This window comes from Aphidius gifuensis, linkage group LG4, assembly GCF_014905175.1.
Source record: "Aphidius gifuensis isolate YNYX2018 linkage group LG4, ASM1490517v1, whole genome shotgun sequence".
NCBI classification, from domain to species: domain Eukaryota; kingdom Metazoa; phylum Arthropoda; class Insecta; order Hymenoptera; family Braconidae; genus Aphidius; species Aphidius gifuensis.
In genome coordinates, this window is record NC_057791.1 from 6,101,495 (window position 1) to 6,116,836 (window position 15,342).

The window sequence follows — 15,342 nt, forward strand, 5'->3', positions numbered from 1 at the left end:
GAAAGTAAAAAATCAGGGAAATGAAAATTTTTTTTTTTAAGGGGGGTTGTATTGCGGACTATGTGTCGTCTTTAAAGCGCCGGCGTGACCTCAACAGCCCCTATTATTTGCTTCTCTCTCAATTGAGCTTTCTACCTACTCATTTTATCATTTTTTTTTTTTTCCTTTTGGGTAGTTGGGTGTATTGGAGTTTCACCCCCTTTATCACCTTCAACCCCACCTTTTTAACTTGCATATTGCTCTGATATCAAGTCGAAACACGACCACATACAATGTTAACTATTATTTTCTTTTTATTTTTCTGACTCATTATGACAAGCTCATCAATTCCTCATTAGCGATATTCATTCATTGAATTTATGTATATAAAAAAATTATTTTTTTAATTATAAATACAAAAATTTCATCAATTCAATTATCAGTCATTCATAAATAATTATATTCAACAAATTTAATGAACATAATTAATAAAATTAATATACATTTAATAATTATAATTTTACATATTATTTCTGATTTAAAAAAATCAACAATTTTTTATTTATTTATATTTTTTTTAAAGTTATTATTATTATCAAGTAAAAAAAAAAAAATACTTAATGGATCACAAAGTTTTATGAATAAAGCTTGTAATATTTTATATAGATAAATTTATTTATAAAAAATATAAAAAAATAATAATAAAGTAAGACGATGCTGTATAGTTGTATCTATTTTAATAACTTGTCATCGATCCAACTTGAATATTTAAAAAAAATGTCTTTAAATCTTTATAGATAAAAAAAATATATATATTTTTTTTTTATATGGTAAAACTAGTAATTAGAGGAAATTATAAATTTCACATTTGGACTTTGATTTTATATTAAAAATAATATTTTATGAAATTACTGTTTACATGCTATGACCAAGGACAATAATTACTTTCATGCGTTTGGTCTTACGTGAATCATGTGGCCCACTTTTACCATCAAGCTTTTGCGTAATACCATTCACATTAATCACGTAATAAATTTATACAAACCTGTTTTTTTTTCATCAAGCTATAATCTCTCATCTAAACATTATCAAAATTATTAGTTTTTAGAAAAAAATTGGCTATTTTTTCATTTAAAAAATTTTTATTAAATTTATTTTATATATTTTTATACATTTTATGAATTAAAATTAATTTAAAGTTTAATATACTCTCATCTAGTTTGAATAACAAAATAATATTTATATTTAGTTTATTATATAAAACAAGAAATAAAGTTGGTTTTTTTTTTTTTTTTCATTAAAAATTTGACTAAAACTTTTTCTGTTATCTTTTGGATGCAGCCAAAGCTTTGTTCATTTTATAATTTTTTTTTCTGTCATTCTGTAATTAAAACAACATTAAAAATTGCAAAAAAAAAACAAATTTAAAGTTTAATTTAATATATGTTTTTCTTGTACATTACCTTTTAAAGTAGAATTTATTTCGATGCCAAATCAGCCCAGAAAACAGCATAATCTTTTAAGACACTTCCACTGTAAAAAAAAATCGAAAATAGTTATTCAATAATTACGAAACTTGGTTCTAAAAAACCGGTTTAATTTCAATAATTGAAAAAAAAAAACATTATTTATTTAATCTGTATAAGTCAGTGTGATAAACTGTTTATTTATGTTAATAATATTATTTAAGTTATCTATTTAATTAATTAGAAATAATTGTTACGAAATATTGAAATGATTTGGATATTTTTAATTCAACTTTTTATATTTGTAAATAAATCATGAAATATTTGTCATTTATATTTTAAATTACTTACGTAAAGTAGACTTGTCCCTGACCAGTTGTTGGTGCATTCCAAACAAGTGTTGCTTCTTTTTTGTCTTTTGGATCAGCATGGGTTATTGCACTACATTCAGAATGAACTTTTGTATTTGGTGTCTGTGCAAATCTACCAAGCCATTCATTAGTTTTAGCATCTCTTGCTTGAATAAAGAAACCCTTAAATGTGTCACCTCGAATAGCAACTAAAAAAAAAAATATACATATTAATTTGAATTTTTTTTTTTCACAAAGTTACATTTTTCTAAAACATTTCTTAATTGAATTAAATTTTTATTTTTTTTTGCAGAGTTTTAATTAAACACCTGGGAAATGTCAAAAAAAATTTACTTAATTAATTGTCTAATTATTATTAAACAAAAAAAAAAATAACAATAATAATTTGCTGCAAAAAAAAAATAGTTTCGTGTCTCACATGGTTATGACTTTTTGAAGCAATCTGTCGTACCAGTTTCACCCCATCCCCAAAGAGGTCAATCGATGCCACACGAGACTGAACTTTTTTTTTTTTTTTACATTTTTTTATTCCCTCCATTTACTCCTTAACATTTTCATTTTATTTTTTTTTATTTTTTATTAGTTTTAAAACCATAAAAACTTTAACCAATTGTTTTTTTTTTTTTTTTAATTCATAAGTTTAATTACCCTTGATTTGTTTGCCGGGTGAATATTGAGTTGATGATGCTAATATTTGATAAGGACTTGTGTCAATTGGCTGAGAACGAAATTTTCCATGATAAGGTTGATTTGGACGTTCCTTGACACATGCATCAACTGGTGATCCATCAGGAAAACCATTGACATAATTACACACTGTCAAGAATAATACACCTGCTATTATTACTAAATTTGTCATTTTTTTGTTTTTTTTTTTAAATTAAATGACAATAAAATCTAAAACAGAAATAAATATTTTATTAATTTAATTTTACATTTTGTATTAATTTAAATATATTATAAAAGAAAAAATTATTATCATTTACTGATTGATTATTTTAAAAAATTTTCTATTGACCTTTTAAAATTTAATTGATTTATTTAACACAATTATGTTGACTTTGTTGCTGTCCAAGTGAAACTAAAATGTTTACTGCATGAAAAATATAAATACACGAATGTGTTATACATGGTGTTGTCGAGGTCGTAAATGCACATACTGAAAGTGATTGGATGATTCCTCTGATAATTTTTAAATATCCTTGATTTTTTTTTAACACACAAATGTCTTGTTTTAATAGCATCCTTTATTATTTAAAAAAAAAAAAAACAATCATAAAATTTAAGAAAAAAAATTACGTAAATACTTCCTATTTATTTTTTTTTTCTGTTAGTAATATTATTATTTTTTTTTTAAATTCATATTTCGAAATATATTTTCAATGATAATATAAAATATCATTTTTTAATTTAGAAAGATGTATTTTTTATATAAATGATTAATTATAGCTAGTTTAAATTAACTTTACATAAATTTATAAATTATTTATTTATTTTATTAATTGTCGATTTAATAATCAATTAATTTTGTGATAATTTGGGTGAATATTATGATGATGATTGAATTTGTAGTCAAGTTTCAAGTTGAGTTTATATCGTAAATTTGAATTGTCATTTTTATCTCTTTCTCTTCACTCAATTTGTATGAAAATGTATGTCGAGTTAACATTGGACAATGTGACTAATATGAGATATTCATAGGTCAAATAAAAAAAATATACAACAAACTTTATAATGAATAAAAAAAAACTTATGTTAAAAAAAGTAATTTCATTAAAAATAATAAAGAAAAATTCATTTTTTTAACATTTATTTTTATTAAATATAGTTTTTAAGCCCTTTTTAAATCCATACATTTTTTATAATCACAAAATAATTATTTATTCAAAAAAAAAAAAAAAACATTTTCGAAGGAAGAAATGTTATTTATTAAAAATAATAATTGTTCTGTAATAAGAAAAAAAAAAATCTTGATTAAACAAAATTTAATTATTTCAGTCAAAAAAAAAACCAAACTTTTAAAGATTAATTTGTTGTAGATACTAATTTATAATATTCCTCCAGGTTGCTTTTACACTCAGCAGGCTCAGGATAAACGTATTGACCAGTACCAACAAGTCGAAGATCAATTGATTCATTAATATATTTAGTGAATTGGTCAAAATTAAATTCATCAGTATCAAAAAAACTCAGTTTCCACATGGTAAATGGACTAAGTATTGCACGATTTTTAGTCAATACTTGATATACAACATTTCCAGATTCAAATTCCCCGTCACGATTGGGCATAACATTGTGTTCAAATGTTTGTGGACACTGACTCATAATAAACGTTTTGTTTCCACATCGATAATATGAATCACCAAGGTGGATCATATTTATATGAAGATTAGATATTATTTCATCAAACTCTGCCTGCATAGTAAGATTCTCCATTTTAAAGTAAACTCCAATGTTGTTAAACATGACGGCATGTCGATTATCAAATTGTTCAGTACTTGCTCTTAGTGTTATTTCTTGTCCTTGCAGTAACTTTGATATTTGATCTTTATATGATTTATGACTCCAAGTAAAATAAGGTTTTATTGTTGATATTTGTTCAGATAATTGAATCAAATCAATTCGTATATGAGCTTGACTCTCACTATGTAGTGCAGTAGTTGAACGTATCATTTTTTCTCGAAGTGACTCTATTTGTACTATAGATCTATTTATCAAATAGACTGGATTGTTATATTTTAACATTACTGAAAATTCACCAAGATAAAACTCTGCATATGGAAACACATGTTGTTTGAATGCATTTATAGCTTGTTCATATTCGTGTAATACCATATTTGCTTTTAGTACCAATTCTAACGTGTCAATAATCTCATTCATTTTTGGATCATTTGTTATTTTATTATTTCTAGAAATAGTAGCAATGTAATTAGCTAAAGCCATTCTATCCATTTCATCTTGTATACGATCATACATTTTAATCATAGTTTGTATCCCATAATTTACTTGATCAATAGAAAATTCAAACTGATTTTGTGCATCAAATCTTTTAATCATATCTAGTACTTGTTTTTGTACATCTGTTATTGCATCTTTTATTTTCCATTTTTTAATATCAAGCTCTACATGAGATTGATCATCAAAATTGTTTTCAGATGAAATAGATACTAGTCGCTGAATAAAAGGAATAAGTGTTTCGTAAATAGATTGTTCATATTCTCTTAAATCTTCTATTTCAACTCTTGCTTGATCTATTTTTAGCACTGCTTTAATTTTTGACTGATCATTCTTTGTCTTACTATAAACTTCGAATGCTGATTCACCCATGCTAACTGTATTATGAACAGAATTTAATAATCTCATACGAGATTCATATTGGATTTGTTTTTTTTCTTCGAGTTCTCTTAATATTCTCGTATAATTTACAGCTATTTCTTGTGCTGATTTGCCCAGGCTTGAAAGTTTCACTGACGATTCAGGATTATTAACTTCACCTGGTCTTTTTATCTTTTCATATTCTTCAAGAAAACTTATTTTTGCATTTTCTAATTCACTGACTTTGAGCTTAGCTGACTTATGATAGTTCTCAATAGTTTCTTTTTCTTTTTGTAATTTACCATCATTTTCTAGTTTACCTATTTTGTTTTTTAAATTATATAAATTATCAACAGATTCGACACTATAAAGATTGTGATTTCTGATATTTTCTTCATATTCTTGTTCAACTGTTAATCGTTTATTAATGAGTACATTCCGTTCTTTTTTTATTAAATTCAACACATTTTTTTCGAACTTTGTTAATTTTTTAAGATCACTAGCGTCAAGAATTTTTTTATTGTTAGAGTTTATTTGCATTATTTCAAGGCTATATTCTTTTATACTTGTTTTTATGTCCTCAAAATAATTATCTTCTTCTTCTTTCATATAATCTTCAATTTCATGTTCTGCTAAATACAATTTCTGTCCAAGAATTTTTCCTTTATTTTTCAAATGTTCTGATATTTTTTGTATATTTTTACCATCACTTGCAGTCAATTGAACTCGCACTATTCCGTTAGGTTTTGGTAATAAGTTTGTGTCAACTGTACTTCCTACAGCTCTAGTAAAACCCACTGCAGCACCAACTGGTCCTAAAAGAGCTAAGCTTGCCCCGACAAACTGTAAAGTACCAAATAATGTTTTCAGGATCAGTTGATCTTTTAATATAAATCTTGTTTTTTCTAAGCTTTTTATTTTATTGTTAACTTCTCGTTTAGTGCTCAATTCATTTATCAGCATGACAATATTTTCATCGAGCTTTTCAATACTTTCATCAATAGCTGACTGAAGATCATTTTTAACAAAATTATTTGCTTCTCTTACAGTTACGTCTATATTTTCTCTATATTTTCGTTCATATTCATTCATATTGACTTCTTCAAGAGCATTTTTATACTCTTTCATACGTTCCACTACAATTGTGAAATATTTTGTGATGTTCAGCTCTAAGTCAGTTTCATAAAAATTATGATTCAATGTATAGAGCTTGGTTGCTGCTATTGCATATGAATATTGCAACGCTTTTATGTTTTTACTTTGTTCTGGGTCTTTTTCAATTTTTCTCAAATATCGAGATAATCTATTTAAGAATGACTCATAAATTTTTTTAAACGATACTTTGTCATGGAGATCATAAAACTGATCCTCTATAGTTAGTAATTCAACTATTAGTCCCTCTGTAGTATACAAGTCACTCAAAAGACTCGTATTGTAAATGTGTGAATTGTTTGATGAAGTCAATTCGTCTAATCCATTAGTCTTTTTTCCGTACCGTTGAACTGTACTATTTTCTGACACTTTGAGCTTCGCAACGGATTCTATACAGAGAAAAAAAGTCCAAAATTAGAGATGATAAAATGCTGTTATAAAGTTAGTTTATCAAGGCCCTCAATGGAAGTAAGTTAACAAATTTGAAGATAATATTTTTAAAAATTTTTCCTCTATATCAGAACGTACTGTCTGTTATTAATAACTAAAATAGGGTACTTTCAAAAATCTAATAAATGTCATTTTCCGTAAAGATATTTTTCTTTGACTTATTGGAAATTTAATAGACAATTTCATATTATACTTCAAATGAGTTGTGAGCGGGCTTTCTGATTGGGCACATGTATCTAACTATATTTTATGTTACTAGGGACAGTGGGAATAATGTGTGAATTTCCAAAAAACGCACTACCCCTCTGACGCTATTTGGAAATTCACACATTATTCCCACTGCCCTTGTGACATAACAAATATTTTGTTAATCACTTACCATGAGCAAATACAGTTAATGAAAACACGAGTAAAAGAGTCAGGAATATTGGCTCCTTCATTTTTCTGCAGTCTTCAATAATTTGATCCACTCGTTGAGAATTTTAGATTTTTTATAAATTTTATAAGATTTCAAACTACTTTATACCAAAAATCTTATTAGTTAATAACTGTCAATGTCAATGTAAGCAAGTGTATCAATTGTATAGTAGTATATAGCTTAAATAGGCTATAGGTGTGTCGTTCAGCCACTGTACACACTGAAAAGTAAAATATGTATAGAAATATAATTTTAACAAAAATTAGCTAATATGCACGGGAGCGACGCTAGAGCACGCTAGAGATAGCTACATACATTTGGGTGTATCGTTCTCACTCACGCATGCGCACATTGAATCTTGTACAGTCAACGTCAAAACAAACTATGGTGAAAGTTTTACCAAAAGTTCACCGTGAAACCGGCCAAAGGGAGCGACAGATATCATGTAAACCATGAATGAAGATATAATTAAGCTAATACTGTTCATGGTTTACATAAAAACTGTCGCTCTCCTCTTTGGCCGGTTTCACCATTGTTCACCATAGCTGTACTACACGATATAAAAGTCCCATATTTTAGTACCCAGGGAAAACTCATCAGATCAAATTAGATCTAATTTGATCTGGCTCAGATAAGATTTGATCTAATCAGATCTGTGTACAGATTAAACATGATCTGATTTCAGATCAAATTTTATCTGACCAGATCAAACTTGATCTGCACTTAGATCAAACTAGATTACGAGCGAAGTTAAATTGAGTTCAAGTCCGAGTGATGTCAATTATTTATCGTAAAAATATAGAATTCATAATTGTATTTCATTAAAACTATAAGAAAAAAAACCAAATTCTTTAATCGAGCATTGACTAATTTAAATTAATAAATTTTTATCCAGATCAAGTCAGATTTGAAATTGTCCAATAATCCTTATCTGGCTTGATCTGGAATATGCCAGATCAAATCTGATTTGATTTGATCTGATGATTTTTCCCTGGATAGTCTCAACCAATTTTATGTAGCTAAAAAAAATTATGTATAGTAAGCAACATTAATTCCTTAGCTTCATCTCTTATTTAGCTGTATACATTTTTTCGGGATTATAATTCATTTTTGTTGCTTCTGATGATAGTTCCAAGTTTTACCGCTAGAGTAAGATTGTTTTATACAAATGGATAAAACTAAGAATAGTTTAAAACATTATGTTTTATACATGCCCATCCCTGGTCCCACCTACGTAAAAATGCAAAGCAAAATTGTAATTTTTAAAAAACTATAATTTAATTTATGTATTTTTTCGTTTAAATATTTATAAAATTTATAAAACTAATTTGTTATTGTATTTTTAAATAAAACTTGTATTTCAATTGTTATTTTGTATTTTTTTTATTTTTTTTAAAACATTTATCAAAGTTATATAATTGATTTATTTTTTTTCTTTGTTATTTTATATTTATATTTATATATAATATTGAGGTGAATATACAAATGTTGACCACGTAAACATATCAAGTACATCTCGTTAATCCTGTCGACATTTATGCATGTTAAGTTAACCCTACCCCCTTTTAAACCTCCCTTGAGTTCACAAGTTTTACCCGATAATCACGCTCTCAATTGCGTGTCACAATTTCTCGTATATTCCACATCATGACATTTTTTCAAATATTTTTTTTCTCTACTACACATTTATTTCATTTTTTCTTTTTTTTTTTCATTTACAATAATACACCTAGCATTTGCTCATTATTTTTATTATAATTCAAATAAGCCAAGCTGAGCTATTGATTTTTTAAAAATATAATTAATATAAATTATATTGCAATAAATAAAAATTGTATAATATTATTTTTTTTTCAATTAATTACATATAATTATTAATTTGTAAATAAATAAAAAATATTATTATTCTGTATATATACTTTTGTTGTTATTGTTTTTTTTAAATTATTATAAATCATTATAAAAAATACATTGACATATTATTGTTATTTATTTGAATAAAAATTTCTATCGTGTATCCTTGATCAATGTATGTAATTTTTATAATTACACTTGCCTATTTTATTTATTTATTTTTTAATAATTGTAATTATAGTTTTGTTTTTTATTTGCGCATATGAATTACATTCAATGAGTCTTAAAATAACTTGTAATTGCGAGAATAATTTTGTAGAAAAAAAAAAATAATAAATGTAAATAAAACACGCACAATATTTTTTTATTTCTTCAATTGTTGAATGAATTTTCGTCCTTCGAATTTTCTGACGAGTCCATGCCATTCTCTATGACTTCAATGACACAGGAAGTTGGAAACCAACCACGGATTCTTGTTTTTGGATTGTCATTGATGTTTTGTTTCTCCCCGAACATCCAATGCCTATGAAAATTGCGAATTTAATTGAGTTTATCTCATGGATATTAGAAATAAATATCAAGGCCCTAGATTAAATTATCCACATTAAATTTTAAATAAATTTCTATTTACAAATTATTATTGATAAGTATTTCATGAATAGGAAACATCTTAGTTACAATATTCTAAAAAAAAAATTTCCCGATCAAAAAATCCCAAGAAAAAATATTCGCGTAAAAATTATCACCGAAAAAAAAAATAAAATAAAACCTGATGGATAATATTCTACAATAAAAATATTCACGATAAAGTGAAAAATAAATCAACTACTGATTTATACAATATTTATAATAATCATCTTATTAAAAATATATAATAATGAATTTTAAAAAATAAATAAAAAAAATTAATATTTCATGAAAAAATTTGAATTGTAAATATTAAGAAAATTGAATTTGAAAAAATGATAATATTCAGTCATTACAATACAATGACTAGTTAATTTATTATTTAATTAAGTAATTTTAAATGTGTCCAAGATGTATGATAAAAGTAAATTGTAAAACACAATGATTATTTATTTTTTGTATTTGTACTGTTGTCATAATAATTATTGTGGACACATTTAAAATTGTCATTATATCATTTATGCTTCTGTAATTTTTGTTAAAAATATCCAATGGTTTTAATGCTAATAAAAACTAAAGCTTGTTTTTATCCAGGGTATTTTGAGAATAAAATTGTTGTGATACCATTTCGTTGTTTCTTATTAGAATTGATTAAAAAAAAAAAAAACATTGCTTACCTTCGCCACCTTGTCACGATAACTAAATCATCAATATCTAATTTAATTCTAGGCTCAGTAGTAAGAGGCGGATGACAAAAAACACGCCATCCATGTGTTACTGGTAACCAAGAACCCGATGAAGGAGATATGACTGTGTATTTTCTTGAACGTCTACGTTTTTCTTCTTTTTGCAGGATTTGTTCAATCTGTTTATTATTTAAATTAGTTATTTTGAAGATATCTATATAATATTTATAAGAAATACATACTGTTAAAGTGTACTGATGACAGCCATCATTAATTGGCCAAGTGATTCCATCACCATCAGCAGCACAATGCCATTTTAGAACTTGTTTAATATTAAATAATTTGTTTATCGAATATGGATTAATAAATACATCATCTGTACCATGTCGTCGGTGTTTTGCCTTTTCAAGGATCCAGTCTTCTATACCAGTAGCATTTCTTAAAATTCCAGCTAACTGAAAACAAAAAGTTAAGATATATACAATACTTATTTATACAATTTTTTTATTAATAAAAAAATTATATATTTACCTGATGATAGAGTAACAATCCAACAGCAAAAACTACTCCAATTGCCAAACCAATAGCAAAAATAATGATAATAAGTACATAACTAGATGGTAATGGAAAATTTCTTTGTGAAGATATTAATGATAAAAGCCAAGCAATCAAATTAAATGTTGATAAACAACATCCACAAACAGCACAAGTTAAAAATGCTGTAAAATAACCGTGATTATAATGTCCAACACAATTGTTTATCCAAGGACAATGATGATCCATTTTCAACACACATCTGTTACCTTAAAAAAAAAGTAATTCATTAAATTGAATATGTTAAGTAAGTATTTATTATTTATATTATATTATTATGTTTTAGTTTTTTCTTGGGGGTTTCAACCAATTTTGATATATAGTTTTTGGAAAAATAGATTTGTAGAAAAGTATATGGGCTAAAATTATTTAGATGTTTAAGGTGATGTGTCAAATAGTTGCTATACAATTAAAAAGACTAAATAATTAGGACTATATATATGCGTATATACACAAATGACACTGTAGGAAATTCAAGTACAATTTAATTGCCTTAACAAGTTAATAAAACTTTTAGATTAAATTTGTAAAATAGTTGTATACATATTATGTCAAATTTTCATGACAATTGTCTTGCTAGTTTAAAAAATATTTTTTGTTTAAATAAATAACTTTTAGCACATTGGTAAATTGACAAGGATAATAATCAGTTATATATTTTAAATCTTCAGTCTTTTTGAGTCTTGACAGTTTATAAAAAAACTAATTTAAAAAAAAATTCATACTACAAAGATATTAATTTGAAAAGAAAATAAAATAATTACTTGAACTCCAAATTTATATACAGTGGACTCTTTAAAAGACTATTCTTTTATAGATCTATTTAGTTTTATGTAAAATTTTTTATCATTTAAATTATATTGCAGTAAGATAATAAGTGTTAGTTTTCTTACATTTTCTGCAGTGATGAGATCGAGGTGCCTTGTATCCTTCACATATTTTACAAAATTGCAAATACTGATAATCTTCTTTGTTTTTCTGTTAAAACAATAACAAACAATTTAAATTTACTATAATATTTTTTCAAAATTAATATTAATTTCATTAACTTACTGGATGCCATTTGAGTGGCAAAAATCCTGGACCTTCATAAATAGCAGTAATAAAATAATACAATGATGATCCACTTAGATAAATAAAACCATAAAAATTTAAATAACTCAGTAGATCTTCAGGTGGCCACCATTGTCTAATACAGTGAACTGTTGTTATTGTCACAACTTTCATAAACGCTATAAATAATAATTAAAAATTAAATAAACATTTAGTAATTTCAAAATTTACGCGCTTAAAAAAAAGCATGATAAAAACTTGACAACCTCAAGGCTCAAGTCATCTGATCAAAGGTTGACCATTTTTTTAATTTTTTTTACAACTTCACACCGGTCCATAACAATAAATAAACAACTACTCCAATTTTTGTAATTTATAAATACAAATTTTGTCTATTTATATAACGTATAATTAAAGAAAAAAACATTACAATAAGTATTGTTAAATTAAAAACAATATAAATAAACTTACCGAGAGCAGCAAGTGGACCCCAGTGAAATATTTTCCTAAATGATATCATTGACATAGTGATATAATTATATATCACCACACATATATTATTTTGAACAACAATTACTTTTCCAGTCTTGGCTGGAATTTATTATCCAGTATAATTACAAATACAGGTAAATATAAAACATTAATTTAAACAAGACAATAGACTAGATATCTTTGTAAACATTTGAGCTATTTCATGTTGTCAAAACTTTTGTTTGTTTTTTTTCTATTTCTTTATTTTTCAATATTAAATATGTTGGCAGCAATGAGACCTCCTAGTTGGCGCTGAAAAAAATAAATCATATATATTTTTCAATATATTATTAAATAAACAATAATTAAATTTTGTTTATATGAAAAAAAAAAAAATTTTGTTACGAAATTTTTAGGTTATTTTATTATTAATAAATAAAATGTTAATTTAAATTATTAATTAAGATTTTTCAAAGTGTTTTGTAAATTGTATTTAAATATGGATATTAAAAAAAATCAAGTAATTTATTTTATTTATTAATAATTGTTTTAGTAATTTAATTATTTATTTACTTTATTTTTTTTTATTTTATAGAATTTGATAGCAGTTGTGCCTCGAGCAAGGCCACCTCTTCCCAGAATGCAAACAAAAACATACAGATCAACAAGAACATTACCAAAATGTTATGATGAAGATATTGATGATGATGATGATAGTAATGATGATTCTGATGACGAAGATAAAAGTCAAGAAGAAATTAGATCAGAGGGTTTTCATAGAATGAGTAAAGAACATTTGTTGGATAGTCTGTCACCAATTTCAGGATCACCAGAAAAATCAATAAGACGAAAAAACAGACATGATCCTGATGATAATGATGCTGACGATGACGATGATGATGATTATGATGGTAGAAAATCATCAAAAACACAAGTTGATTCATCTCGTAAAAAAAAGAAACCATTGATACAACAAATTAGAAAATCAGAACCAGTTAAACATAATTTTTTTCAATGGTTATTTTTTATTGGACTTGTAATAATTTTTATAGCCATTATACCATATTTATCTGTAGCATTAAATGCCCAAAATGTTGAATCATCAGTTAATAAAACAAACAAAGAAGATGTTAAATTAATAATGAATAATTTTAGAAAAAATATCAATGATATAAGATTGATATTTAAAAATCAAGATGATACAATATGGAATGATATTGAGGGTAGAATTTATGAAATAATTGTCAATCCAAAAAGACCAACAGTTATATTTTTATTTGCTAATGATGATCAGCCAATGTTTTGTTTAGCAAGACTTCTTGGAAATGCAAGTCGTACAGTATTAAATTGTGAAGAGGATCTTCTTCTTACTGCTGATGATTCAATACTCGGTGATGATTATGGAATGGTTATTGAAAATTTAAAAGATAAAATTATTCAACAACGAGTTGTTGTAAGTTATATTAATCATTAATCATTAATTAAACAAAGTATAAATAATTTTTCTATTACAGATTTTTGAAAATATACTCAATATTAATCCAGAAGCAATGAGAGCATTTCACAATCTTTGTGACAGTGAAAATCCACTTGTTAGAAATGCAATATATATATTAACAATGGTTAATAATAAAAATGATAATAATTATTATAAAAAAACAATGAATACAAGAGAATCAATGAAGTTTATTGAGCATCAATTGACTCAAAAATTAACTGGTAATATTGATCCAGATAAACTTCAGCCACTTGTCACACGAATGACTGATGCAGTCATAATAAATGTCCAATCAGAACCAGAATTTCAATCTTGTCCTCTTCGTTATTAAATGTTTATATGTTAAATTAAGATCAAATTTGTATAAAAAATTTTTAGTATTGTTTTTAAAAAAAGAAATTGAAAATTTGTGTAAAATTATTATTTTTTTTTTTTGCTTGTGTAATAGTTCAGAGATTTATATATAATATAATTAATTTTTTCGTATAGATTTACTTTTTTTTTACAATAAAATAAATATTATTTCAAAATTATTTAATTTTTTTGTTTTTTTATTATTCATTTTTACCAACAAAATTAACAATACATTATTCTTTTTTTTTTTTCTACAAAAGAAAAAAAGCATAATAGTTAAAATTTTTTTTTTTCTTTTTTCATTGCCATATTGAGTGTTAAATTTTTGCATTAATATTTTTCTTTTGTTGTTAACAGTTGCGTATCGTTTTGTTTTTTTTTTTTAAATTAATAATTACATGACCATCAATGCTGAATTTTATTTTCACTCTAATATTTCTATCAGTAAATTAAAAATAGTCCAAAATTTAAATAACAAGTATATCTATATTAAAACAAAAATTGTTTCAAAAAAGAAAATAAAATAAAAAAAAAAAAAGTAATCCTACTTGAGAACAAATTAAAAAATCTCATAATTTAAAATTAAATTAATTTTATAGAGATTTTTATGTACATTGTAGAAAAAAAAAGAAAAAAGTTTTTTGGTCATGTAAGTTATTATTTATCTACTTAATTTTTATAATTGTATGTTACGTTTTTTTTTTTTTATTATTATTTTAAGTTCATCACTCTAATAGCAAAAAGGCATGAGTGCCATTTTGTGTGAATATTTTCTTTTTTCTAATAAGAAAATGTATTATTTTTTTTTCGAATCTCTAGATACTTTTTACTGTAAAAATCATAGCTCTAAATAACCCAGATTTCATTATTTAATTAAAACATTAAAACTCAAAAATTATTAAGATTTTGTTTGTTTATTATATTATTGTTAAACAATTGAAGAGTTTAAATTTTAACAAATGATAAAAGCACAAGTATCTAAAATTGCAATTCATCAATTATGAATTAATAAAAGAAAAAAAAAAAAAAAAACATACTAATCACAGTATAAATT

The 15,342-nt window shown here is 24.7% G+C and overlaps 4 protein-coding genes across 5 annotated transcripts; 1 reads left to right on the forward strand and 3 right to left on the reverse strand.

Annotated features, from left to right (window-relative positions):
- Positions 1–1,101: 1,101 nt before the first annotated feature.
- LOC122854890 (putative ferric-chelate reductase 1) lies at positions 1,102–2,960 on the reverse strand. 2 transcript variants are annotated; one of them, XM_044155922.1, is made up of 5 exons: positions 2,835–2,960; positions 2,465–2,713; positions 1,797–2,004; positions 1,443–1,512; positions 1,102–1,360 (listed from the first exon to the last, which is right to left on the reverse strand). In XM_044155922.1, exons 2-4 carry the CDS (start codon positions 2,673–2,675, stop codon positions 1,458–1,460), a joined length of 474 nt encoding a protein of 157 aa, XP_044011857.1. In that variant the 5' UTR covers positions 2,676–2,713; positions 2,835–2,960; the 3' UTR covers positions 1,102–1,360; positions 1,443–1,457. The 2 variants fall into 2 exon arrangements, with proteins under 2 accessions (XP_044011857.1, XP_044011858.1); XM_044155923.1 differs by lacking the exon at positions 1,102–1,360 and having other exon boundaries at positions 1,437–1,512.
- Positions 2,961–3,613: 653 nt separating this feature from the next.
- LOC122854888 (uncharacterized protein PFB0765w-like) lies at positions 3,614–7,374 on the reverse strand. Its single transcript, XM_044155914.1, has 2 exons — positions 7,113–7,374; positions 3,614–6,672 (listed from the first exon to the last, which is right to left on the reverse strand). The coding sequence occupies exons 1-2, from the start codon at positions 7,171–7,173 to the stop codon at positions 3,842–3,844; spliced, it is 2,892 nt and encodes a 963-aa protein (XP_044011849.1). The 5' UTR covers positions 7,174–7,374; the 3' UTR covers positions 3,614–3,841.
- Positions 7,375–8,586: 1,212 nt separating this feature from the next.
- On the reverse strand, positions 8,587–12,659 carry LOC122854893 (palmitoyltransferase ZDHHC6). The gene is made up of 7 exons (XM_044155926.1): positions 12,437–12,659; positions 11,966–12,144; positions 11,806–11,890; positions 10,850–11,121; positions 10,561–10,773; positions 10,310–10,497; positions 8,587–9,528 (listed from the first exon to the last, which is right to left on the reverse strand). Exons 1-7 carry the CDS (start codon positions 12,489–12,491, stop codon positions 9,378–9,380), a joined length of 1,143 nt encoding a protein of 380 aa, XP_044011861.1. The 5' UTR covers positions 12,492–12,659; the 3' UTR covers positions 8,587–9,377.
- Positions 12,258–14,464, forward strand: LOC122854894. The gene is made up of 3 exons (XM_044155927.1): positions 12,258–12,591; positions 13,032–13,889; positions 13,951–14,464. The coding sequence occupies exons 2-3, from the start codon at positions 13,077–13,079 to the stop codon at positions 14,263–14,265; spliced, it is 1,128 nt and encodes a 375-aa protein (XP_044011862.1). The 5' UTR covers positions 12,258–12,591; positions 13,032–13,076; the 3' UTR covers positions 14,266–14,464.
- Positions 14,465–15,342: the final 878 nt, after the last annotated feature.

Coding starts and splice junctions, on each gene's coding strand:
- LOC122854890 (XM_044155922.1), bottom strand. CDS start 2,675: ATGACAAATTTAGTAATAATAGCAGGTGTATTATTCTTGACAGTGTGT. Junction 2,005..2,464: donor ACCCGGCAAACAAATCAAGG/GTAATTAAACTT, acceptor TTTTTTTTTTAG/TTGCTATTCGAGGTGACACA. Junction 1,513..1,796: donor CAGGGACAAGTCTACTTTAC/GTAAGTAATTTA, acceptor TTTTTTTTACAG/TGGAAGTGTCTTAAAAGATT.
- LOC122854888 (XM_044155914.1), bottom strand. CDS start 7,173: ATGAAGGAGCCAATATTCCTGACTCTTTTACTCGTGTTTTCATTAACT. Junction 6,673..7,112: donor ATTAACTGTATTTGCTCATG/GTAAGTGATTAA, acceptor TTCTCTGTATAG/AATCCGTTGCGAAGCTCAAA.
- LOC122854893 (XM_044155926.1), bottom strand. CDS start 12,491: ATGTCAATGATATCATTTAGGAAAATATTTCACTGGGGTCCACTTGCT. Junction 12,145..12,436: donor GGGTCCACTTGCTGCTCTCG/GTAAGTTTATTT, acceptor TATTATTTATAG/CGTTTATGAAAGTTGTGACA. Junction 11,122..11,805: donor ATCTCATCACTGCAGAAAAT/GTAAGAAAACTA, acceptor TTTTTTTTTAAG/GTAACAGATGTGTGTTGAAA.
- LOC122854894 (XM_044155927.1), top strand. CDS start 13,077: ATGCAAACAAAAACATACAGATCAACAAGAACATTACCAAAATGTTAT. Junction 13,890..13,950: donor TTATTCAACAACGAGTTGTT/GTAAGTTATATT, acceptor TTTCTATTACAG/ATTTTTGAAAATATACTCAA.